Genomic DNA, 22,424 nt, shown 5'->3' on the forward strand with positions numbered 1-22,424 from the left:
CTCGCTGCCGAGGGAAGCAGGTTCTGGGGGGCTCCAGGCTCGGGGAGGCGGAGGAGGGGCCCCTGAGCCGCCGGGAACCCCACAGTGACGGCACCGCTCAGAAGCGAGCTGCGCGGCCGTGGCACTGGGGGGGGGGCAGGAGGCGCCGCCACCGCTCGGGAGCACTAGGGTCCTGCTCTGGGGAGGCCCCGCCCCCCACGGGGCACAGGGCCTTGTAGAGCTCCGGGGGCGGTGGGAGCGCCCCGAGTGGGCCCCTCTGCGAGCGCCCACGAGGGAGGGGCTGGGCAGCGGCCCCAGGGTCTGCGAGAGGGAAGGAAGGGCCGGGCCGCAGCTCCCCCCCCCCATGCGGGGGTAGACAAGGCCGTGGGGCCCAGGGCGCGTGCATGTGCAGCGTGGACATGTACGCGTGCACCCGTGCGGGGGCGGGGCGAGTTGTGTGTGCCTGAAGGGAGTGCTCCTGGGGGGGGGAGTGTGGGGCCTTGGGGGTGGCCCCCCCAGCCCTCCAAGGACCCTCTTTGGATGGCCGCCCACAGGAGGTGGGGGGGCCCAGGGAGTAGTGCTGTGTGTGCACGGGGGTGGGTGCTGGAGATGCTCCTGTGACAGCCCGCAGGCAGGAGAAGCCCCTCTGGGGGAAGGGGCTCATGGGGGGGGGGGGGGCGACAGAGGGAAGGCCAGCTTTCTTCGGCCCAGGGAGAACCTCACCCCCTCCTGTACCTTGGGGCGCATCTACCCTGTCGCAGCTGAGACCCTGGGAGGGGGAGGCTGCCCCTCCCCCCATGAAACATGGCCCCGAGGCATGACAGCTGCAGGACCTCCCCTGACCCTCCCCCGAAGCCCCTGGGGGAGACCTCATGCTTCCCATTTTACAGGAGAGGAAACTGAGGCAGCCAGAAGCAGCATGAGGGACCCAGGGCCGCCAAGACTGGAGCAGGGGGCTCATCGACCCCTGGGGGCAGCTGGAGGGGAGAGCTGGGCCCCCCACCCACCCCTGCCCGGTCAGGGCCCACACGGACACAGGAGACCTTCGGTCTAAATACGCTTTTAATCTCCATCTCCTAATCACGCGTGGCCGCGGCGGCACCGGGCACTCACTGCACGGGCACCGCCGCCCTGGGCACGGGCATCGGGGCCGCCGCCTTCCGGCTCCTCTCGGCCGACAGGCGCTCCAGGCGCTCCGTGTAGAAGCCGTTGAAGTCCAGCCTGTGGGGGAAGGGAAGCGTGGGCCCCGCGTGAGACTGGGGGGTTCCCGCCCCCCCATTCCCCCCCCCACCGGCCGCATCCCAGAAATACTTTGCCTTTGGCACTGGCTCCCCAGAGGAAATGGCAAAGCCAAGGCTGGGGGGGGGGACGGTGCTGGGGTGTCGCCCGTTTACCACCTTCTCCTGGGGTAGCGCCAAGCCCTGGGGAGAGCCCCTTGTGGGGGAGGGAGGGGAGGCTCCGCAGAGACAGGGCGAGACAGCCCTATCCCCAGCCCCCGTAGGGGGGCCTGTTTCGGATCCCCTCGCCCTCTCCCCTCCATGACTCCGGGATGGCCTCCGAGAGGGCTCAGTGGGGGGGGGGGGAGCCGGCCTTTCCCCGGGCCCCCCGCACCTGGAGATGACGCTGACCATGCTGTGCTCGCAGTCGTTGGTGCTGAAGACGCTCAGCTTGTCCAGGAGGTCCAGCAGGTGCGCCGAGAAGTTCTTGTCGAACTTGGTGATGGTGGCCTCGAAGCCGGAGGTCATCTGCAGCGCGTCCACGTGCTCCGCCAGGTGCTGGGAGAGCCCGCGTCTGAGCCCCTCCCCCGCTGGGCCTGTCCCCCGACCTCCCCCGCAGTGCCCCGTTCTCTCCCCACAGCCCCCCCTTCGCCCCCCGGGAGCCGCGGCCGCTACCTTAGTGGCCAGTTTCCTCTTGAGCGCTTCCTCGGCCCGCTCGGCCTCCGTGGGGGGGCCCAGCATGGTGCCGGGCTCGGCGGGGGGGCGGCCCAGCTCGCCGTCCAGCTTCATGCTCTGGGTGAACCTCTGGGGGGAGAGGCCGGTGAGAGCGGCGGCGGCGGGGCCCGGGGCCCCGCTCCGAGGCCCCCCCCCCCCCCGTCCCCCCGCCCCCGCTGACCTGCATGCAGTTGGTGAACATGACGCAGACGGACATCAGCTTGGAGAAGACCTTGAGCAGCTCGGGGTTGGTCAGCATGCAGTCCTTCAGGCAGTTGTCCAGGAAGCTGGTGTGGTGACCCAGCACGTCGTCGATGTTGGAGGCCTGCGGCGAGGGGGGCGCTCAGGGCGGGGGCAGCTCCCCGGGGGGACGCGGACGCCCTCGGGGTCAGGGACACCCCGCGCTCACCGACTTCAGGTTCTTCTCCAGGATGTGCCAGGTCGGCTCCATGACCTCGAACATCATGTAGTACTGGATGTTCTGGACGAAGTTCAGCATGCGTTGCCTCAGCGTGAAAGCCCCGGCGAACCTGGGGGCCAAGAGCACGCCCACAGGAATCCCAAGGTTTCGGCCGCTGTCGGCGTCCCCCGGTCCCCGGATCCCGCCCATTCCCCCGAGGGGGACACCGAGGCAGCCGGTGAGGGCCAGGCGGGGGCCCTGCAGCTCCCTCCCTCGCGGCACGTACCACTTGGCGCAGTGCAGGGAGAACTGCTTGGCCGTCTTGTTGCTGATCCAGACGTTGCAGAGCTGCCGCTCCACGTGCTTGCAGTAGAACATGTGGCGGAAGAGCATCTGGTAGCGCGTGAGCGCCTTCCTGGGGCGGAGGGAGGGGGCTGGCGTGTGTGGAGGGGGGCCTGGCCGCCCAGCTGATGCCAGCGTGGGCCCCCCTCCCTAAGGCCGCCACACGTGGCCACGACACACCCGTGGGCACACGCCTCTTGCGTCACATACACACACTGCCCCCTACAGCCCCCAGTGGGCCCCGGACGACGTTAGGGGGAAGGAGCGGAGCCCCCTGCTCTGAGAGGCCCCTGGGGGGGGCTCCCCTACCTGTTGATGATCAGCGACAGCGGCCACTTGACGATGTAGTCGAAGGAAAAGGCCTCAAGGCCGCTCAGAGTCAGCTCCGTGGGGTCGGCGCTGAGGATCGACTTCTCCTGCTTGGTCTCGATGGCGAGGACGCGCAAGAGCTGCGTGATGAGGTCGTGGGGCATCAGGTCAATCTGGAAGGGGGAGACAAAGGAGGGGGCTTGGAGCGGGGCCGGCCCTTGGAGCCCCCACGGTGGAGTTCTAGAGGGAGGGCAGTGAGGGCCCCCGGCCCAGGCCCCCACCAGACCTTGAAGCCTGCAAGTGGCCACCCCGACCTGTGCTCCCGGAGCCTCGGGGCGCCCCCACCTTCAGGTCGTCCTTGAAGGGGTCCGTGTTGGCCGTGCTCATCCTCAGGGCCAGCTCCAGCAGCGCCTCCAGCCGGGTCGGGATGATGTCGTCCACCGGCTTCTTGAGCTCCTCCTCGGTCAGGTCCATGAAGTGCACGAAGAAGTCGCCCTGGTCCATGAGGAAGTAGTGCTTGATGGACCTGCGGAGACCCCGGGAGACGCTGCCGAGCCGGCCCCCAAAAGCGGGCTGGAGCTCTGAGGAGGCGCCGGGACGGGCCACGCCAGGAGGGGGAATCACGTGGAGGGGCACATGGGGGGGGGCCGTGCCGAGAGGGACCAGGAGTGGGGGGCCCACCGGGAGGGGGCCGTCACCTCAAGTGCGCCACGAGCTCCTTCTCCTCCATCAGGAAGTCCAGCAGCACGCGGCTGGCGTAGTTGAAGGCCTTTTCGATCTGCTCCACGTAGGCGCGCTCCTTCAGCGTGTAGACGATCTCCTTGGCCACGGGGCACGTCACGTCGTGGCCGCACTCTCGGACCACGTTCAGGTACTTGCCTGGAAGGAGGGGGCCGGGAGAGACGGTCGCCGAGCCGCGGGGCCCCTCGGGGGCCTCCCCACCCCTCTGCCAGCGGCCCCTCCCTGCCATTCTTGCCCCAGCTCTGCCCCCTACTCGGGGCAATCGGGGGAGGGGAACAGCCACTAACAGGAGCCTCCAGAGAAGGACGCAGAACTGGAGGCCCTGCCTCGTGACCCGGGCTCCCCCAGAGCTCCCCGCGGGGACCATGGCCTGCGCCAGAAGGGCCCTGGGAAGGGGGCGGGGAGACTGAGGGGACGGCGGTGCTGGAACTCTGTCTTCCCAGAAATCAGCCGGAGTCAGGGTCACTAAACGTCTTTATTCTGGATCTTTTACGGTCAAGGTCAGGGGTTAGGCCTAGCAACCTCACACACACCTTCCTCCCTCAAACGCCAGGAGAGAGTGAGCGTGAGCGTCTCACTTCCCCTTCCTCCCCCCCCCCACGTCACTTCCCCCTCTTTGTCCCACCTGGGGAGGGTCCCACTGGCCACTAGTCTCCCGTGCTCCGTTACCCAAGTGCTCAGTTCTAGCCCTTTGCACCGGGGAACCAGCTCTACCCTGACTGCAGCGCGTGCGGGGCCCTGAAACAAGCTGGGGGGGGAAGGAGGGACAGACATGGGGGGAGGGGGAGAGAGGGGAGACAGACAGAAGCCCCCCACCTGTACTGAGGATCTTGTCGGCCATCTTCTGGAGGAAGGAAGGGATCTGGGGCTGGACCACGGTGTACCGCTGGTCCCAGTACTTGTCGTTGTAGTCCTCCTGGATCTTCTCCTTCTGCAGCTCGTGCTCCTCCACCATGAACTCGCTGGGCCGGGGGAGAGGAGGGAACGGAGCTCCAGCACAGAGGGGGGGGAGGGGCCTCCCCTCAACAAGCGCCGCCTGGGCCCGGGCCGGGCCGCACTGACCTGTAGGGGTCGTTGATGATCCCGCGGTAGATCCACTTCTCCAGGATCTCAAAGTAGGGCACGCTGGCCGCCTTGGTCAGGTAGAGGCAGAGCTCCTGGGCCTGGCTGTCCCCCGTGTAGTTGAAGCTTCGGTCGTGGAGGAGGCTCAGCGTGGCGCCCCCCAGGCACTCCCCTTTGTCCACGGAGGTGGCTGCGGGCAGGGAAGGGCGCGTCAGCGAGGGAGGCTGCTCCCGGAGCTGGGGTCCCCAGGGGGAACGGCCAGGACCGACAAGGCCCAGAAGCCTGACCGGGAAACGGCGGGTCACCGACGGGTCCCTGCGGCCGGAGGTCACGGACGCCCGCCCCCGGCCGCCACGCCGTCGAGCTGCCTCTCGAAGCTTCCCCGGGGGACCTTCCCACTGAGACTCGGGGAGCCGTCACGCCCCGCTCCCACTGTGCAAGGTGAGGCTCCAGGCATCTCTCCTGACCCCCCGAGTGTCCGTGCCCGCCCCGCCAAAGGGCCGGGGGAGGCTCACCCAGGGAGGCCAGGATCTCCATGGTGCGCATGGTGGGCTGGATGTAGAACCAGAGCTTCTGCAGGGAGAGCAGGCCCTGACGCTGCAAGTGCTCCAGCTGAGTGACCAGGATCATGTACTCCTTGACCAGCGTCCGCATGGCGGCCGCCAGGGCGTGATTGACCTGGCCGTACTCGAAGGAGGACTTCTCCTCTATGAACCTGCGGGGGAGGCCGGGAGGCTCGGAGGACGGGCTCCTCCCCCCGCCCTCCCTGCCTGGCCGGCCAGAGCGATGGGAAGAGCGTGGCCCAGAGGGAACCCGGCTCAGGGCGATCCCAGCCCGGCCAAAGCCCAGCTCCGGAGCGGGAGGAGCCAGCCGGGGGAGACAAGGGGCCGGGGTGACCGGGAGGAGCGGGGACCCCCGGGGGGCAGGAAGACCAGGCCTCCCCTGAGTCTCGGCCGGGAAGGAGAGGTCAGCGCAGGGAGGCCAGAGAGGAGCCCGGGCCCAAGAGGCAGGGGGCACTTGGGGGCAAACCACGAGGGGGGGGCCGAGCCCCGGGCACAGCAGGGGTGACCGGAGGGCGTAAAGTCCCCGACGGCGTCCGCGGCGAGGGGCTCCGCTGCCGTCCCAGGCCCGGCCTGCCTCAGTCTGGCCAGCCGGCCCCGGGGAGGAGAACCAGGCTCCAGGTAATGGAGGCTCCCGGGCCGGTCACAACCTGCGGGAAGGAGGCAGGGAGCCCCTCGGAGGGAGGCCGGAGGGTCAAGGCCGACACCCAGGCGCGCACCTGGTCACTGTGGAGTAACTTGCGGCCACCGGCAGGATCCGGTTCACCAGCTCCTTCACGGACATGTCCAGGTTGGGGTCCACGAGGAAAGTGCGGCTCTGCCGGCCGAGCAGCGCCTGCGCCGTGATGTAGCGCCCGTCCACGCCGACCAGCAGGTACAGCAGGTCCTCCACGACCGTGGCCTCCTGGGAGGCCAAGGGCAAGCTGCCTGCGGGAAAGGGCACGAGCTCCGTCACTTTCCAGCTCCCGAGAGTCGTCGGGCGCCGTCCGGCGGCCTCCCCGGAGGGGTCCCGGCCCGGGGTGGAGGAGCAGAAGCTGAAGTGGCCAGAGGAGAGCCAGATGGGGTCCCTGGGGGGCTTACAGAGCTCCCCTCACACAGGGAGGAGGAGGGGGAGCCCCTCAGGAGGACGCTGCCCAGCAGGAAGGGGAACGGCCGGGCGACCTCCATCCTCCCCAGGAAGGAAACAACATCGGAGTCGCCACAACATCAGAGGCCCTCCCCCGCCCCCTCTGGCCCGGAGCTCTATTCCACAAAGGGTCCCAGGAGGGGGGAAGGGTGGGGAGTCCCCAGGACCCCCCGGCTCACGGGCCCCCGGGGGGGGGGGGCGTACCGATGGGAGCGGGCGAGTCCGAGCCGACCCCGGAGCCCACCAAGAAGTCCCCGATCAGGGTGGGCCTCTCGTAGACCCAGGCGGGGAACACGGGCAGGTGGTGGCCGCAGTTCCTCTTGCTCTGTTTGTCACGGAGCAGCTTCCGCATCAGTTCCTGAGACTGAGAGTTTGGGTTTTTAGTGAGAAAAAAGGGGCTTTCCCTCGGTGACTCCGGAGGAGGAGAACGGCGGCCGCGATCGCCCACGGGGAGCGAGGAAGGAGCTGGGGCGCCTCCTCTTCCCATCGGGGGGTTCTAGGCTGCAGCTGCTGTCACCCTCCCGGACCCTCGCTGACCCCTGCTGCCCGAGGTCGGGGAGGGGGCCGCATCCGGGCCTCCGCCAGGACACAGGGCAGAAAAGACCGGAAGCAGGAAGAGTTCTGGGCAAAAAGGTGACCCTAGGGAAGGGGCCGGCTGGCGGACGACCCCCAAGAGGCTCCTCTCCCTGCCCAAGGCCGGCTTCCCTCCCCCGGGCCTGGTCCTTCCTGCGCTCTCGCCCCCTCGGGGGCGCCCTCCCAGCTATCGGGGCCACAGGCCCCTCTCCCTCCTCCCTCCGCGGTTAAGCTTTCTGCCAGCTGCCCTCGCCGGCCAGGACGCGCCCGCGGCCCCATTCTCGGGGCTCCCAGGGAGGAGCCGCACAGAGACCGAGCCCACCTGCTGCAAGCTGGGGCCGGTGGCCACGCTGCCCAGCTGCTTGCGCAGCTCCTCCAGCTCCTGCATGGAGATCTTGGACGCCGCCGCGGGGACGCTGAAGTGGGGGCCGCTGCTCGCGGCCGCGCCGGCGGCCAGCTCGGCCCGCTCCTTGGCGTTCTGCTGCAGGTACTGCAGCGTCTGAAACACCGGCACGCCGTCGGGCCCCGGTGATTTCCGATGGGCCCGCCGCCCACGGGAAAAGGGGGGTCGGGGCCGCCCGCGCTCCCGCAGGGAGGACGCCCCCCGTCTCCCACACGCGGGGGAGCCCGGGCGCAGACGGGGAGGGCGCGCCCTGCTGGGGGGCCGGGGTCTCCTGCCCTGCGCCCACGCCCCGGGGAGCCGGGCTGTCCCGAGGCCGCTACCTCTCTGTCCTCCGTGAGCTTCGCCAGGAGGTAGACCAGGGGGTCGAGGTTCCGGGCGTTCTTCGATTTCAGCTCATCGTACTTTTTCAGGAAATCCTCGGGAGTCCGGGAAAATTCTGCTATTTTAACCTGGGGGCACGGCAGCCGTCAGCGCCGCCCAAAGGGAGCCGGTCCAGACCCACAGAGGCCACTTGGTGAGCGCTAGAGGGAAGCTGGCGGAGCTCGGGTCTCTGCCGGGCCAGCGCGGACGGAGACCCGGGCCCCGGGGCAGCGCCGACAGCGGGGGGGCTCCGGCTTCCCAAAGCCTGGGGGGTCTCACCTCACCACAGCCCTTGGGGGAGTGGGGGGGACCTCGAACCCAGGGCTTCCAGCCCCCCTCCCCCACAGCTGCCTTTCTTCAGAGGGGTTACAGAGGACCCAAGGCTGGGCGCCGTGAGAAGTGCCAGGGCCTGATGGGGGGCAGGGCCCGAGGGCCGGTGGGGGGCAGGGCCCTGGGGCCCGGTGGGGGGCAGGGCACTGTGGGCCCGGTGGGGGGCAGGGCCCTGTGAGCCTGATGGGGGGCAGGGCCCTGGGAGCCCGGTGGGGGGCAGGGCCCTCGGAGCCCGGTGGGGGGGGGGGGGGCAGGGCACTGGGAGCCCGGTGGGGGGGGGGGCAGGGCACTGGGAGCCCGGTGGGGGGCAGGGCACTGGGGCCCGGTGGGGGGCAGGGCACTGTGAGCCTGATGGGGGGCAGGGCCTGAGGGCCGGTGGGGGGCAGGGCCCTGGGGCCCGGTGGGGGGCAGGGCCCTGGGGCCCGGTGGGGGGCAGGGCCCACCTTGGCGCTGTGCGCGGACACGGTGGTGGTGACGTAGGGGGTCCGGTTCTTCTGCAGCAGGTCGATGTAGACCTCGGCCCCGTCGCCCCCATGCACGCGCAGCAGGCTCAGCAGCTCGTTCACGTCGTGGTGAATCCGGAACTCGCTCATGGCTGAGCTGAGGGAGAACTCCAGGAACGTTTGTGAAGGGGGGCTGAGGGTTCTGGGCTCCGGGCGCTTCCAGGAAGCGGCCCAGACAACCCTCCCCCACAAGGCGCCCCCAAAGGAGCCTCGGAAGGGGCCGCAGGACCCCGAGGTCCGAGGGAGCTGGGGCTGCCCCGGGAGGGAGGGAGGCGCTGTCCGCGGTCCTGGAGGAGCTGTCCAGGGTCCGAGGGAGGGGGAGGAGGAGGAGGAGCTGCCCTGGCGGGGAGGGGAAAGAGGAGGGGCCGGCGGCCTCCCGTGTCCCAGCGGGGATTCCGTCCGGCCCGGCTAGCGCGCGCCAGGGACTGGGGGGCGGGGCAGGGAAAGAGCGTCTCCAGCCCCGTTCCGAGGCCGCCGATCCCGGGGCCACAGACACCGAACTAATTTAGGGCGCGAGACCGGAAGTTCTCCAGCGCTTACCGGCACGCGGGACAGAGACGCTCCGACCCGGACCCGCCCGCGGGGGGAGGGGGGGTCCTCTCCTCACTCACCCGGCCGCGGCGCTCCCTTCTAGTGCCGGTCGGCTCCCGCCTCCGGCTCAGGCACGACCCGGAAGTTGTTCTTGGGCCGGAAGTGACATCACGAGCCTTTCCCTCCCGCCTCCGGGCTCCGACCCGCCCGGAGGCACAGTTGGGGGGGGAAAAAAGTACAGAAAAATGGAGCGGCCCCCGGGGCTGCTGATCCTCCCAGGCCCAGGCTCGGCCTGGCGATATCCTCCGGGTCACCCCCTCCCCCCCAGCTACCCGTGCTTCACCTGGCTGCCGTGGCCACCCCTTCCCGCTTCGTGCCTCCGAGCCCCGAGCCTACGCTGGGACAGCGACTGTTTGAGGTCACGTGGTTTCAGAGCTGGGCTAGGCTGAGGGGCGGGATCTGGGGCGGGCACTAAAGTGAGATGGGCAGAGTTTGAAGTGAAACTAAGGCAACGGTGGAGCCTTGGCTTGAGACTTAGGCAGAGAGGCGGGAACTAATCGTTGAGAGACAGGTGGAAAGGAGAGGTCTGTGGTGAGAGACAGGCGGAGAGGCGGGGCCTACGGTGAGAGACAGGTGGAGAGGCGAGGTCTGTGGTGAGAGACAGGCAGAGAGGTGGGGCCTACGGTGAGAGACTAGGCGGAGAGGGGAGGTCTGTGGTGAGAGACAGGCGGAGAGGCGGGGCCTACGGTGAGAGACAGGCAGCGGGGCGGGTTTATGGTGAGAGACAGGTGGAGAGGCGGGGCCTACCGTGAGAGACAGGCAGCTGGGCGGGTTTATGGTGAGGGACAGGCGGGGAGGCGGGGCCTACGGTGAGAGACAGGCCGCGGGGCGGGTTTATGGTGAGAGACAGGCAGAGAGGCGGGGCCTACGGTGAGAGACAGGCAGCGGGGCGGGCTTATGGTGAGGAAAAAGCGGGGAGGCGGAGTGTGCGGGCAGACTGCGGCGAAGAGGCGGGGTTTGCGGGCAGACTGAGGCGGAGAGGCGGGGTCTGCGGCCAGACTGAGGCGGAGAGGCGGGGTTTGCGGGGGGTGGGCAGGGTGTGGGAGGTAAGAAAAAGGTTCGTCTGAGAAAAAGGTTCGTCATCGTCGCGGTGATCGGGGCTCGGTCCGCATCGCTGGTCGCGCCCTCCTCGGCCCTGCGCTTTCCAGGATGGGGACCCTACGAGACACTCTGAGCACCCGAAGGTTGTCTCGGCGTCCGCCCGGGGAGGGGAAGCCGCGCGGGGTCCGGCTCCTCGGGCTCCGCCGCGGCTCGCGGCGGGTCCGCGGAGGGTCTGGGCGATGGGCGGCGGAGGGGCGGCCGATGAGCCGGCGGGCGGCGGGAGGAGACGGGGCTAGCGAGCGGCTCTCCCCGCAGGGTGCCCGCCTACTGCTGCCACATCGGAGGCTGCGACCGGGTGTTCGACTCCCTGCCGGGCTACGTGCGTCACTACCAGACGCTGCACCAGAACGCGTGCTCCTTCTGCCGCCGCTCGTTCCCCTCGGACCAGCTGCTGGACATCCACCTCCTGGAGCGCCACGGCACCGTGCCGTCCTCGCCCACCCGGGCGGCGGCCGCGCGCGAGCGCCGCCCCATCCCCTTCTACTACCAGTGCCCGGTGTGGGGCTGCACCGACAAGTTCATGAGCCCCGAGGAGCAGACGGACCATCTGATCCGCATCCACCACTACCCCGCCCATCTCTGGTTCGACTCGCCCCCCGACAACCAGAGGTAGGGGGGCGGGCGACCCCTGGGGCAGTGCGCAGAGCAGCCCGGAGACCGTTCGGGGAGCGGGAGAGGAGGGAGGTGGTCGGCTATTATGGGGGATCCGAGGGGGGGAGCGGGAGAGGGTGGGGGCGGGGAGGACGGGAGGTGGTCGTCCTCGCTGGGATAAATAGGGGGTGGGGTAGCGCAGGGAGGCGGTCGATCATTATTGGGGACGGATGGAGAGCGGAGAAAGGACGCCCATCGTTCTGGGGACGGATGGAAGCGGGAGAGGAGGGATGTCGATCATTATCGGACGGACGGGGAAGGGGGAGTGCGGAGAGGAGGGGGAGGCTGATCACTGCGGGGATAGATGAGGTGGGGGAAAGAGGAGGGAGGGAGGAGGGGCGGAGGCCGAGCAGAGCCGGAGGGGGCGGGGGCGACGAGGAGAGCGAGGGGAGGGGGGGTCGATGGGGAGGGGTGGGGGGGAGGGGCGGGGAGGGGCGGCGGACATCCGGGCCCGAGCTCGTTCGGAGGACGCCAGAGGGGCGTCATCGGTGAGGGGGGGGCTGCAGGGCTCTCACGCCCCAGTCCCTCTCCTCTGCAGTTCCGGCCAGCAGGGCTCTGCATCCTCGGCCTCGGCCTCCGCGGGGTCCGCCTCCGAGGCTTCTGCTAAGGAATCGGCCTCCGCCTCCGCGTCCGCATCCGCGGCCTCCGCCGCGGCGGCCTCCGCCCCCCAGGGCGCTGGGGTGGGAGGAGGAGCAGGCGGGGACAGTGGCCAGGAGCCGGAGGAGGCCATGGAGGAGACCGTGGAGGAGGAGGCTGAGGAGGAGCCGGTGGACGAGACTGAGGACGAACCGGACGAGGAGCCCATGGGGGAGGAGGACATGGGGGAGGACGAGGAGGACCCCGAGTCGGAGGCTGGCAGCGACCCCGAGCCCCCTGAGGATGACATCTCCAGCCTCAGGTCAGCCGCCCGGGAGAGCGGAGTGGGACGGCCGGACACTCCCCGGCGGGAAGCCTTCTCACTGTTCCACACCCCCCACCCCGAGCCTGCGCTAGAGACACACTTAACAAAAGCGCCCACCCAGACGGGGAGGGGCCGCGGCTCCTCCAACCACACCTAGGGAGGGGGCCGGCTCCGGCCAGTAAAGGCAAACTGAGGCACACGGAGATCCCCCAGCCAGTCTGAGGGAACTTGCCCCCCCCCCCCCTTGGATCTCAGCACACGTTTCCCAGCCTTCCCCCTGCTTGGGGGCCGACTCTCTGGGGATAAAGCTTAGCTGCATCCGTGCTCAGGGAGGAGAGGGACGGCACCTTGGCCCCGGCTGGCCAGCGGAGGGCGTCTCCATGGCCCTGGCCGGGCGCTGGGAGGCCGGTGTTCCTTAGAGACCCTGCTTCCCCGCGCTTTCTCAGTGTAGAAGGGGCCCTGGGCAGGCTGAGGGCAAGGGGGGGGGGAACATGAGGGAGCAGGCTCAGCTGGCGGGCTCCTGCGGAGGAGGGTCTGTTCCCTCAGGGACGGAGACAAGGCCGGGCCCTCCTGAACGGGAGAACGGGGCACAGGTCTCAGGAGGGCAGTGGGAGCTCCCAGGCCTGGGAGGCCCACTGAGGCGGCAGAGAGCAGGACCGTGCCAGAGGCCCTCCCCGCCCTGGGCAGCCCCCGACTGGCACGAGCGCCATCTGGAGGGGGGGGGCAGGCCTCTAAGCCCCCGAGCCGTGGGCGAGGGGTCTCGAGTGTCACGCTCACCCCAGTCTGCTTTTCATTCCAGCGTCCCTGCACTTGCCTTTGGCCCCGGGGCGGCCGGCGGATTCGACAGTGCAGAGGAAAGTAACGAGGACCACTGAGCACCTACAGGGCTGGGCTGCCACCTGGGGTCACGAAGCAGGACCCCCTCCCCCCCACCCAGAAGCATGTTTTCTGGGCTTCGAGCAGCCCAGAGGTGCCTCCACCTACAAGGATTGGCCTGGGGGTGCTGCTTCCTTGGTCTGAACAGAGCCCCCAGGACATCGGGGCGGCCAAGCACCTCTCGGACCCGGCTGAGTCCAGCCCAGGCCTCTTCCCCTCCCCCCCTTGCTCACTCCTCCCCGGGAGTATCCCTCGTCTGTCTGTGTGTTTGTCTTGTCCGTCTGTGAAGCACAGGCCCCTGGTGTGCCCGCCAGGAACCCCGGGAGGACTCCCGAGGCTCTTGCCCGCAGCAGCTGCGCCTGCTCCGGGCCTTCCTGGGGACCTTCTAGGGACTGCTCCCCCACCCTGTGACCCTAAATAAAGTCTGTGTAAGCAACCCTCCTGTGGTGGCCTCCATTTGTAAGCGCAGGGGGGGGGGGGCTTCTTCCCAGCATCCTCTTCTGAAAAGGCTCCAGGCCCACTCCCGGAGTCCAGCCCCTCCACTTCAGGGGCCTCTCATCCCTCCGCCCACGCTTGCTGCCCACAGCTGAGCCCACAGATTGGTTCTGGGATCCCTTGGGGTCTGCCAGAACCAGCCATAGTCATTTACACGATCCCAATCCCAGCCCTTCTGGACCAAAGAATGGGGCTTCCCAGGCCCTGGGCCGAGTGGGGTGCACCAGTACAAGGGGAGTCCCTGCCTGCGAGGTGTTTCCTTGGGGGAGAAAATCCACGAAGGAAAGCCAAGGAGATGCGCAGGACGGGGCTCCTTGGGAGGTTCTGGGAGGGCCTGGCCGAAGCAGGAGAGGGGCACCCCAGTGGCAGGCAGCGTGCTCCAGCTCCGCTTCCTGTCTGCACCCACCTGGCCCCTGGGGGAGTCCGGGAGCCCTCTTCCTCTGGCGCCCCCCCAGAGGGGGCTGCTGCCTCCCCAGGGCTCCCTGCCCCTCCCGCCTCAGCATTTGGCCCAGCTGCTCACCATGGTGACCTCAGGGGCCCTTCTCGGAGCTCTCTGCGGCCTTGGACTGGTCACTCTCCTCCTCTGGGTTCTTGGGCCCTGGACCCTCAGGGCTCGCACTCCCAGACACAATCACCATGTCTATGGGTGTCTCTGGGCAACCCCAGCCCACCTCTAGTTCACCTGCTTTGCCCCTCCCTATCGCCTCTCACCTGGCCCGTGGCTCTTGTCTGCAGGGAGGGCTGGGCAAAGGGGCCCGAGCACAAAACCCCGTCTGCCCCCCCTTACCTGGCTCCTTGCCCAGCCCGTGTAGCGCCACTGCCTCCCGTGGGTCACTCTGCCATTTGTCCCAGCCAGGGGAAAGCCCTGGAGGGCCAGCCGGGCCTGGGGCTGAGGGCAAGGAAGGTGGCTGGGTTTAATCCTCTTCCCTTGGGAGGTATCAGATCCTTCTGAAAGGGGAAAAGGAAAGTGGAAGGGGCCTTTCCCTTGGAATGGGAAGAGCTCCCAGAGTTTAGGTGGATCCCAGGCTGGGCCAGGCCCTTCCCGCTTTGCAAAGGTCGTTCCTGCCCTTAATCCTTTTGTTCCCTTTTGTTCGGGACCTAATCCACCTTGTAGGGAGGGGAAGTCCAGAAAGGCTTTTTACATTAAAAAACCCCTTTAGTTCTCAATATTTCTGGCTAAACTGAAAGGCAGGCTCTTCCATTCCTGTGACTGGCCATTTGTAGCCCCCTTGGGATCCCCTTTGGTTCCTTCTGGCCTTCCTTTTCCAGTTGAGAAAACAAGCAAACGGGGTGACCTGACTTGCCCAAGGGTCCCAGGCCCCATCTCCATCCCCTCTGCCCGTGGCACTAGGGAGCAGCCTGGGAGGGGAGTTTAGGGTTTGCCTTCAAGTTCAGACAGGCCTTCAGGTCCCTCCAATAGCCTTTGCCAGGAAAGCCTCCCCTAGGGTCATGGAGGGTCAGTCAATGGCTCCCCTGGTCCTACTCTCACCCCCCTTGACTGGCCCAGCATCTTTCCTCCTTTCTGCCCTTCACCTGCTCACTTCATTCCCCGCTCCGGGCCTTTCCCACGCCCTGCCTGGAAAGCTCCCCCCACCCCCAGCCTCCGGCCCCCCTTCTGCAAAAATCTTTCCCCCCTCCTCATGATCCCCAGTTGTTCCTGCCATCTTGTTTGTGGGTGGTTGTCCGAAAGCCGTCTCTCCTCATTCCATGGTGAGCACCAAGGACATCATGGGTGCTTAATAAGTGCACGTTCTTCCTCCCCCGCCCCCACTGGAATTATCTGCCAGTTCTTTGCCTAACCCTCCAAAGCAGCTCTTGCATCTTTCTCTCCTCATCTCCTGCCCCAACTCCTTCTCTAGCCAAGGCGGTTCTGTCCTCCTCGAGCTCCCCCCTCCCCAAGCTGTCTTCCACATGGCAGGGCCCCGATTTCCCTAATGCTTACCGGCGGTCGCCTCCTCCTGGGACAGGGGTCAGACCTGCAGGTCTGTCCTCCTGCCAGGAAGGTAATGATATACATTAGATGGCATAATAAGCCTCCCCAGCTTATCGGGAGCTTCCAAGGAGATAATGTTCCTCAAGGGCTTGGGCAAGCTCTAAGTCACTCTACAAGTAGCAGCCATGATTGCGTTTTTGTGGAAAGAGCTTCCCCATGTTCTAGTTCTGTAAGAAACGACCGGCAGGAGGGTTCCTGGGAGGCCCGGAGAGCCCTACAGGAACCAGTGCTGAGGGCAGTGAGCCGAGCCAGGAGATCGTCGGACACAAGACCATGGCTCCCTTCCACACAATGAGAGGATTCAGACCAGGTCCAATGATCTCCCGATGGAGAGAGCACTGTGGGAGCGGAGTGTGGAGCACAACATGGCATTCTCGCTCTATCGGATGTTGTTCCCTTCGTTCTGTTTTCTTTCTCATTTTCTTTCCTTTTTGATCTGAGTTTTCTTGGGCAACAAGAGAACTGCATAAATACGTTTACACATATTGTATTTAACATATATTTTAGCATGTTTAGGTATATTAGCTTGCTGCCACCTGGGGAGGGGGTGGGGGGAAGGAGGGGAAAATCTGAAACCCAAGGCTAGGCAAGGTCAATGGTGTCAATGTATGCACGCATGTGTTTTGAAAATAAAAAGCTTTAATTAAAAAAGAAAGAAAGTTCTTCCCCACCTGGCTCCAGCACTCTTTCCAGGCTTATTGCACAGGACTTTCTTTTAAGCAGGCAAGTGGTGGCTAAATTGGCTTGCTGCTAGTCCTCCTCCATGCCCTTTAATTTCCCACCTCCATGCCTTTGCTTGAATGTCCTTCTACTTCTCCACTTCTTTTGGAAGGTAGCTGTCTTCGAAGCTGAGCTCGATGTCACTTCCTAGGAGATGACTGCCCCGATCCGTGGGGTTCCCTCCCCGCCAGCCACGGGAATGCCCCAGATCCCTGCTGGCTCTACATGCCACAGTCACTCATCTGGGAGCATGTTGCTCCTCGTGCCCTCACCCAACCTCCCTCCACAGAAGCTCATTGAAGGCTGAGCTCTTGTCTCTCTCCTTAGGGACAGGCTCACATCCCCAGAGGTTTCACATTAATTTTAAGAGTGACTCTTAAAGGTTTTTCTTTAAAAGAAGATGTTGTAATGTCTCTCATTTCAATCCTCTGAGAGTCATAGAAATATTCCTTATCGTCGTGTCACCATCAGCACGACGTCCTGGCCATTTGTGACTCCCCATTGCTCGTGACGGAAGCTTCCAACGTCCCTTGGGACCAAGCGAAGGGAACAAAGCTGGGACAGAACAAGCATTGCCAGGAGTGGATCCCACAGGGATGAGCATTCGGCCCTCCCCGAGGAAAGGAGAAAGGCCGCCCTTCAAGCCCTGCTCATCTTTTCCCTGAAGTTGTCATGGGGACCCCCCACTTCCTGAGGTCCCCGCCTTCTCTGTTCATCCTTACAGCTCCACCCTGGGACTGTTCTGATGTAGTTTCTCTTATGCTTGATTTTTAAATTTTAGGTAACTGAAAGTCCACTTGCCTTTCCTAAGCTCCTCCTTGTGTTGACTTGAGGTTAAGCTGTGGAATCCAAAGAAAGGCCAAAAGCAGGGCCCCCGGCCTCAGGGAAATCAAGTCTGACGATGAATTGTCCAAAATAGACGAGTTGGACAGATTGTTCAGTTATCCCTTTATATTTGCTTTCATCCCATTTCACTAGGGAAGGAAGAAGCCTTTACCGACCACGTCTGTGTTAAAGTGGGGGGGGGGGGGGTCCAAAGAGATCTCCTCCACTTTTTTTTCTTGGGATTTTGCTGTTGTTGCTGACTCGTATATATAGTGTAATAAACCTTTGCCCAAGCGGGCCTGTGGTGGAATAAGCTTAGGAGAAGAATCACTTCTTCTGGAGAAGCAGTTGGTCCCAGAGCTCATGAATTCAAAGAACACTTGGACTCTATTTGACCAAAACTGCTGGGGAAGTTGACGTTCCCCGCCGGGGTCAGCACTTCACAAATATCCTTTCTCTTCCAGGGCTACAAGATTCTTGCTCCTCATTTTCCACCTGGGAGCACTCATCCTAGTTCCATTTTGGACTTTGACCTCCCTGGGCCTAGCAGGGAGATCTTTGGGTCCCCAGTCTCCCACAATAGTGTATCAACACCCCCTCCTCCTGCAGCCCTTCCCCCACAGACCATTTCTGTCATTTGCCATCTTTGTCAACTTGAGATGTGAGAACTGGTCCACAGAGATTTTAGTTGGGATTAGTGGTTCGAGGCTGTGGGTCTGACCCGTGGCTGTCCAGTTGAAATTCGGGTCCCATTTACGATCTGCTTCTCTTATCTGGTTAGGAATTGTCTCTCTGGCTCTAGCTCTGAGATGCATCTCCTGACTCTGTCTATTGAAACTCTTTATGATCTTTTAGCTCAAACATCTATTCGAATCTATATGGTGTGGAACCTCAAATGCTGGTCTAACCCTAGTTTCAGGTGACTTCCCGACAGTTTTGGTCAAATAGAGTCCAAGTGTTCTTTGAATTCATGAGCTCTGGGACCAACTGCTTCTCCTAAGTTTATTCCACCACAGGCCCGCTTGGGCAAAGGTTTATTACACTATATACGAGTCAGCAACAACAGCAAAATCCTAAGAAAAAAAAGTGGAGGAGATCTCTTTGGACCCCCTTGCTTTAGCACAGCAGATCTCACAGTAGGGCAGAAAAGAGGGCTTCTGGTCAGGTTCCTAGTTCTGAAAACAGCTGCACAAAACCCCTGAAACTTGGGAGGGAACTCTCTATTCTGGAAGCAGAGCCCCGCTTTAATAAAAAGTTAAAAGCTGAGTAACAGAATAGGAAAATGAGCAGGCAACAGAAAAAAGATTCTGACGATAGAAAGTTACTATTGTAGAGGGCCAGGACTGGGTAAGTCCACATACAAGAAGAGTCCAGTCCAGATCTCAAGTAATAACTGGAATGGACTCTTTCTGTAAGTGGACTTATTAAATAGTGGTCCTCTACGTGCTATGATGACAAGGAAGGTCAAAACACACTCAGAAGATAACAAAGTCAATACGCAGAGTCTCCAAGAAAAATAAGAATTGGCTCAGGCTATGAAGAGCTCAAAAGAAATTTTGTAAATAGAGTAAGAGAGATAGAGGAACAATTAGGAAAAGAAATGAGAGTGGTACAAAAGGAAATATAACAAGCTAATGAGGAGAAAAAGATCTTAAAATGCAAAATTGACCAAATGGGAAAGAAGGTACAAAAACTCACTGAGGAAAATAATTCCTTAAAAATTACAATTGAGAAAATGGAAGCTAATGACTTTATGAGAAATTAAGAAAAAATAAAGCAAAACAAACAAACAAAAAAGAAAAATAAGCAAGGGAAATGTGTAATATCTCCTTGGAAAAACAACTGACCTGGAAAATAGATCCAGGAAAAATAGCTTAAAAGTTATTGTTCTACAGGAGGTCATTATATACTTCAACAATACTACACGATGACCAATTGCCACCAATAGAGCAGTAATGAATTGAACAGCTACACCCAGCAAAAGAACTCTGGGAGATAACTATGAACCACTACATAGAATTCCCAATCCCTCTATTTTTGTCTGCCTGCATTTTTGATTTCCTTCACAGGCTAATTGCACACTGTTTCAAAGTCTGATTCTTTTTGTACAGCAAAATAACTGTTTGGACATGTATACATATATTGTATTTCATTTATATTTTAACATATGTAACATGTATTGGTCAACCTGCCATCTGGGGGGAAGAGGTGGGGGGAAAGAGGGGAAAAATTGAAACAAAAGGTTTTGCAATTGTCAATGACGAAAAATTACCCATGCATATATCTGGTAAATAAAAAGCTATAGTAAAAAGAAAAAGAAAAAAAGTTATTGGTCTACTTGAAAGTTATAGTCAAAAAAGGAGCTTATACATTATCTTTCAAGAAATTATCAAGGAAAACTTATGTTTTTCTAGAACCAGAATGTAAAATAGAAATTGAAAGACTCCATGGATCATATCCTAAAAGAGATTCCAAAATGAAAACTCCCAGAAATATTATAGCCAAATTCCAGAACTCTTAGGTCAAAGAGAAAATATTGCTAGTATCCAGAAAGAAAGAACTCAAGTATAGTGGGGCCACAGTCAGAACAACACTAGATTTAGCAGCTTCTATATTAAAGAAACATAAGACTTGAAATACGGTATTCCAGAGAGCAATGGAGCTAGGATGACAACCAAGAATCACCTACCCAACAACACAATAATTCTTCAGGGAAAATGATGGATATTCACTGAAAAAAGAGGATTTTCAGGCATCCACAATGAAAAGACCAAAGCTGAATGGAAAATTTGATTAAAAAAAAACCAAAAAACAAAAACACTATTCAGGAGAAGCATAAGAGGGTAATCAGGAAGAGATAGCACAAAAGATTAATAAGGTTTATTTGTTTACAGTCCTACATGGGAGGATGATACTTGTAAACTTATTAGAACTTTCTCATTATTATGGCAGTTTGAAGGAATATAGAGAGAGGCTCCAGGTGTGAGTTGAATATGAAGGTATAATATCTTTTAAAAAAGGAAATGAAAGGGTGAGAGAGGAATATACTTGGAGAAAGGGAAAAAGAAAAGTGGAATGGTATAAATTATCTGCCATAAAAAGAAGCAAAAAAAAAAAAAAAAAAAAAAAAAAAAAGCTTTTACAGTGGAGGGAAAGGGTGAGGAGAGGGTGAGTCAGTGAACTCTTACTCTCATCAGAATTGGTTCAAAAAAGAAATAACATAATACAGTTGATATGAGTCTAGAACTCTTATCTTGCAGGAGAATAGGAGGGGAATGAGATACAGGAAGGGGCAAGGGTGATAAAAGAGTGGGCATATTGAGGGAGGGAGTGGTCAATAGCAAAACACTTTTGAAGAGGGCTAGGGTAAAAGGAGAGAGAGAACAGAATAAATAGGGGGGACTACAGTTAGCAATAATAATTGTAAAAAGAATTTTGAAGCAGATTTCTCATGTCTTAAAAGAAACAGTCAATTTTATTAAAAAAATAAGAGCTATGCCTCAACTGATAAATGATCAAAAGATATGATCTCTGCACAAAGGGCTATTAATTCATGAATATCCTATGACCTAACAATACTACTACTTGGTGTGAATGCCAAAAGATGTTTTTAAAAAAGGAAAATGACCTATATGTGCAAAAATTATTCATAGCAGTTCTCTTCTCAGGGCAAAAAATTGGAAATTGAGGGCATGTCCATCAATTTGGGAATGGCTAAATAGTTATGTGTTTAAACTGGAATAGTATTGTTCTATAGGAAATGATAGTCAGGATGCTCTAGAAAAAACCTGGAAAGTCATCCAAGAACTCAAGCAAAGTGAAATGTATTGTATACAAAGTAATACAATGTTTTGGATTGATCAGTTGTAAATGACTTTGTTATTCTCAGCAGTTCAATGATCCAGGACTATTCTGAAGGACTTATGATGAAAAGTCCTATCCAGACCCAGGGAAGGAACTGATTGTATCTGAATGCAGATTGAAGCATGCTCTCTATCTTTTAGTTTATTTTTCTCTTGAGGTTTTTTCTTTCTTTCTTTTGTTAGAGTGGGAGATAGATGGTTTGTTTTGTTTTCCTCACAGCATTACTTTTTTGGAAATGTTTTTATTTTATTTATTAATTTTTTATTAAAGCTTTTTATTTTCAAAACATATACATGGATAATTTTTCAACATTGACTCTTGAAAACCTTGTGTTCCAAATTTTCTCCTCCTTCCCCCCTCTTCCTCCCCTAGATGTCAAGAAATCCAATATACGTTAAACATATTAAAATATATGTTAAATCCAATATATGTATACATATTTATGCAATTATCTTGCTGCACAAGAAAAATCAGATCAAAAAAGGGAAAAATGAGAAAAAAAATGCAAGCAAAGAACAACAAAAAGAGTGAAAATGCTATGTTGTGATCCACACTCAGTTATATGGAAATGTTTTGCATAATTTCACATGTGGTTTCTTGATGGGGGCTGGGGGAGAGAACCTGGAACTCAAAAGTTTTCATAACAAATTGTTTTAAATATAAGTGAGGAAAAATACTACATAAATTTAAACAAAAGAAAAAAGAAGTGGGAGAAAGCTATCTGATGAGGCTTTGCAGAAAGCTGAGGAAAGAAGGAAAAGAGAAAAGACACACCCAACTCAATGCCAAACTCCAGAGAATAGCACCCAGAGATGAGATTTCCTCTGATGAACAATGTAAAGGCAGAAGAAAGCAATCCAATGGGAAAGACAAAGGTCTCAAGAAAAGTAGAGATATCAAGGGAACATTGTGCAAAAATGGGCACGATAAAAAAAAAAAATGCTAAGGACTTTACTACTGGAAGAGATTAAGAAGAGGTCTCAAGAATACTAGAACTGCCTAAGAAAGATCCTAGCCTCCCTGCTAACCAGGATGGTCTAGTCTGATCCAGAGCCAGAGAATAGGGTTCCCAGCACCCAGGAAGCACTGGTAATAATAAGGTTAGTGAAGGTAATGGAATTCCAACCCAGCTACTTAAAACCCTAAAAGACGCTGCACTCCAAGTTTGGAAAGCCAACAATGGCCACTGCATGGGAAGGGATCAGTCTGTGTCCCAGCCCTAAGAAGAGTAATGCCGGGGAATGCTCAGATTACTCAGCCATGGCACTCATTTAATTTGCCAGCAAGGTTAGGCTTAAGAAGCTGCAAGCTAGACTTGAGCACCAGGTCAATCATGGAGTCCCAAAGGAGCAGGCTGGTTTGGGGAGAGGCAGAGGGACGACAGACCAAGTTACCTCCTTCCCTGGATTATATAGAGAAAGGAAGGGAGTGCCTGGAAACATCTAGCTCTGCTCCATTGGCTAACTAAAGCCTTTGGCTAGAGGGGTCCCAGCAAAAGGTGGCAAGTCCTCCAAGACATGGGAGCACCCCATCATCGCTTGTCTCCTGAGGAGCCACGAAGCAACAGTTAAAACTGAACCGGGAACAGGTTTAAGATTGGAAAGCCATCTAGCATCACTTGGACACAGAGCATTTTGGGAGAAATGCTAGGATGGATGAGTCAAAAGCTGGAATCGAGCTTGCCAGGGGCCGGGCACTGGACACTACGAAATGTGTTGCAAAAATTATCATATCTGAGCTCCAAACCTCCCTGGGAGGTGGGTGCTCTTATTCTCTGCACTTGACAGT

The 22,424-nt window shown here is 59.6% G+C and overlaps 2 protein-coding genes across 4 annotated transcripts; one reads left to right on the forward strand and one right to left on the reverse strand.

Annotated features, from left to right (window-relative positions):
• Positions 1 to 1,027: 1,027 nt before the first annotated feature.
• Positions 1,028 to 9,369, reverse strand: TUBGCP2 (tubulin gamma complex component 2). 2 transcript variants are annotated; one of them, XM_074297225.1, is made up of 18 exons: positions 9,231 to 9,369; positions 8,560 to 8,716; positions 7,747 to 7,875; positions 7,346 to 7,522; positions 6,655 to 6,814; positions 6,044 to 6,251; positions 5,280 to 5,479; positions 4,765 to 4,954; positions 4,519 to 4,664; positions 3,660 to 3,840; positions 3,307 to 3,487; positions 2,962 to 3,134; positions 2,597 to 2,725; positions 2,320 to 2,440; positions 2,092 to 2,235; positions 1,872 to 2,000; positions 1,591 to 1,754; positions 1,028 to 1,200 (listed from the first exon to the last, which is right to left on the reverse strand). In XM_074297225.1, exons 2-18 carry the CDS (start codon positions 8,707 to 8,709, stop codon positions 1,089 to 1,091), a joined length of 2,694 nt encoding a protein of 897 aa, XP_074153326.1. In that variant the 5' UTR covers positions 8,710 to 8,716; positions 9,231 to 9,369; the 3' UTR covers positions 1,028 to 1,088. The 2 variants fall into 2 exon arrangements, with proteins under 2 accessions (XP_074153326.1, XP_074153327.1); XM_074297226.1 differs by having other exon boundaries at positions 9,160 to 9,283.
• Positions 9,288 to 13,175, forward strand: ZNF511 (zinc finger protein 511). Of its 2 annotated transcripts, none has more exons than XM_074297231.1 (4): positions 9,288 to 9,568; positions 10,567 to 10,920; positions 11,501 to 11,860; positions 12,663 to 13,175. In XM_074297231.1, exons 1-4 carry the CDS (start codon positions 9,396 to 9,398, stop codon positions 12,736 to 12,738), a joined length of 963 nt encoding a protein of 320 aa, XP_074153332.1. In that variant the 5' UTR covers positions 9,288 to 9,395; the 3' UTR covers positions 12,739 to 13,175. The 2 variants fall into 2 exon arrangements, with proteins under 2 accessions (XP_074153332.1, XP_074153333.1); XM_074297232.1 differs by lacking the exon at positions 9,288 to 9,568 and adding an exon at positions 10,242 to 10,394.
• The last annotated feature ends 9,249 nt before the right edge of the window (positions 13,176 to 22,424 follow it).

This window comes from Sminthopsis crassicaudata, chromosome 2 (genome assembly GCF_048593235.1).
Source record: "Sminthopsis crassicaudata isolate SCR6 chromosome 2, ASM4859323v1, whole genome shotgun sequence".
Taxonomy (NCBI): domain Eukaryota; kingdom Metazoa; phylum Chordata; class Mammalia; order Dasyuromorphia; family Dasyuridae; genus Sminthopsis; species Sminthopsis crassicaudata.

What these genes read in the sequence shown, in the direction of transcription:
- TUBGCP2 (XM_074297225.1), bottom strand. Translation starts at nt 8,709, where the DNA reads ATGAGCGAGTTCCGGATTCACCACGACGTGAACGAGCTGCTGAGCCTG. An exon ending in CCTTCAAGGACGACCTGAAG is followed by an intron (nt 3,135 to 3,306) that starts GTGGGGGCGCCC and finishes TCCCCCTTCCAG; the next exon opens with ATTGACCTGATGCCCCACGA. An exon ending in TCCCTGCACTGCGCCAAGTG is followed by an intron (nt 2,441 to 2,596) that starts GTACGTGCCGCG and finishes CTTGGCCCCCAG; the next exon opens with GTTCGCCGGGGCTTTCACGC.
- ZNF511 (XM_074297231.1), top strand. Translation starts at nt 9,396, where the DNA reads ATGGAGCGGCCCCCGGGGCTGCTGATCCTCCCAGGCCCAGGCTCGGCC. An exon ending in TGGGACAGCGACTGTTTGAG is followed by an intron (nt 9,569 to 10,566) that starts GTCACGTGGTTT and finishes CTCTCCCCGCAG; the next exon opens with GGTGCCCGCCTACTGCTGCC. An exon ending in GATGACATCTCCAGCCTCAG is followed by an intron (nt 11,861 to 12,662) that starts GTCAGCCGCCCG and finishes TTTTCATTCCAG; the next exon opens with CGTCCCTGCACTTGCCTTTG.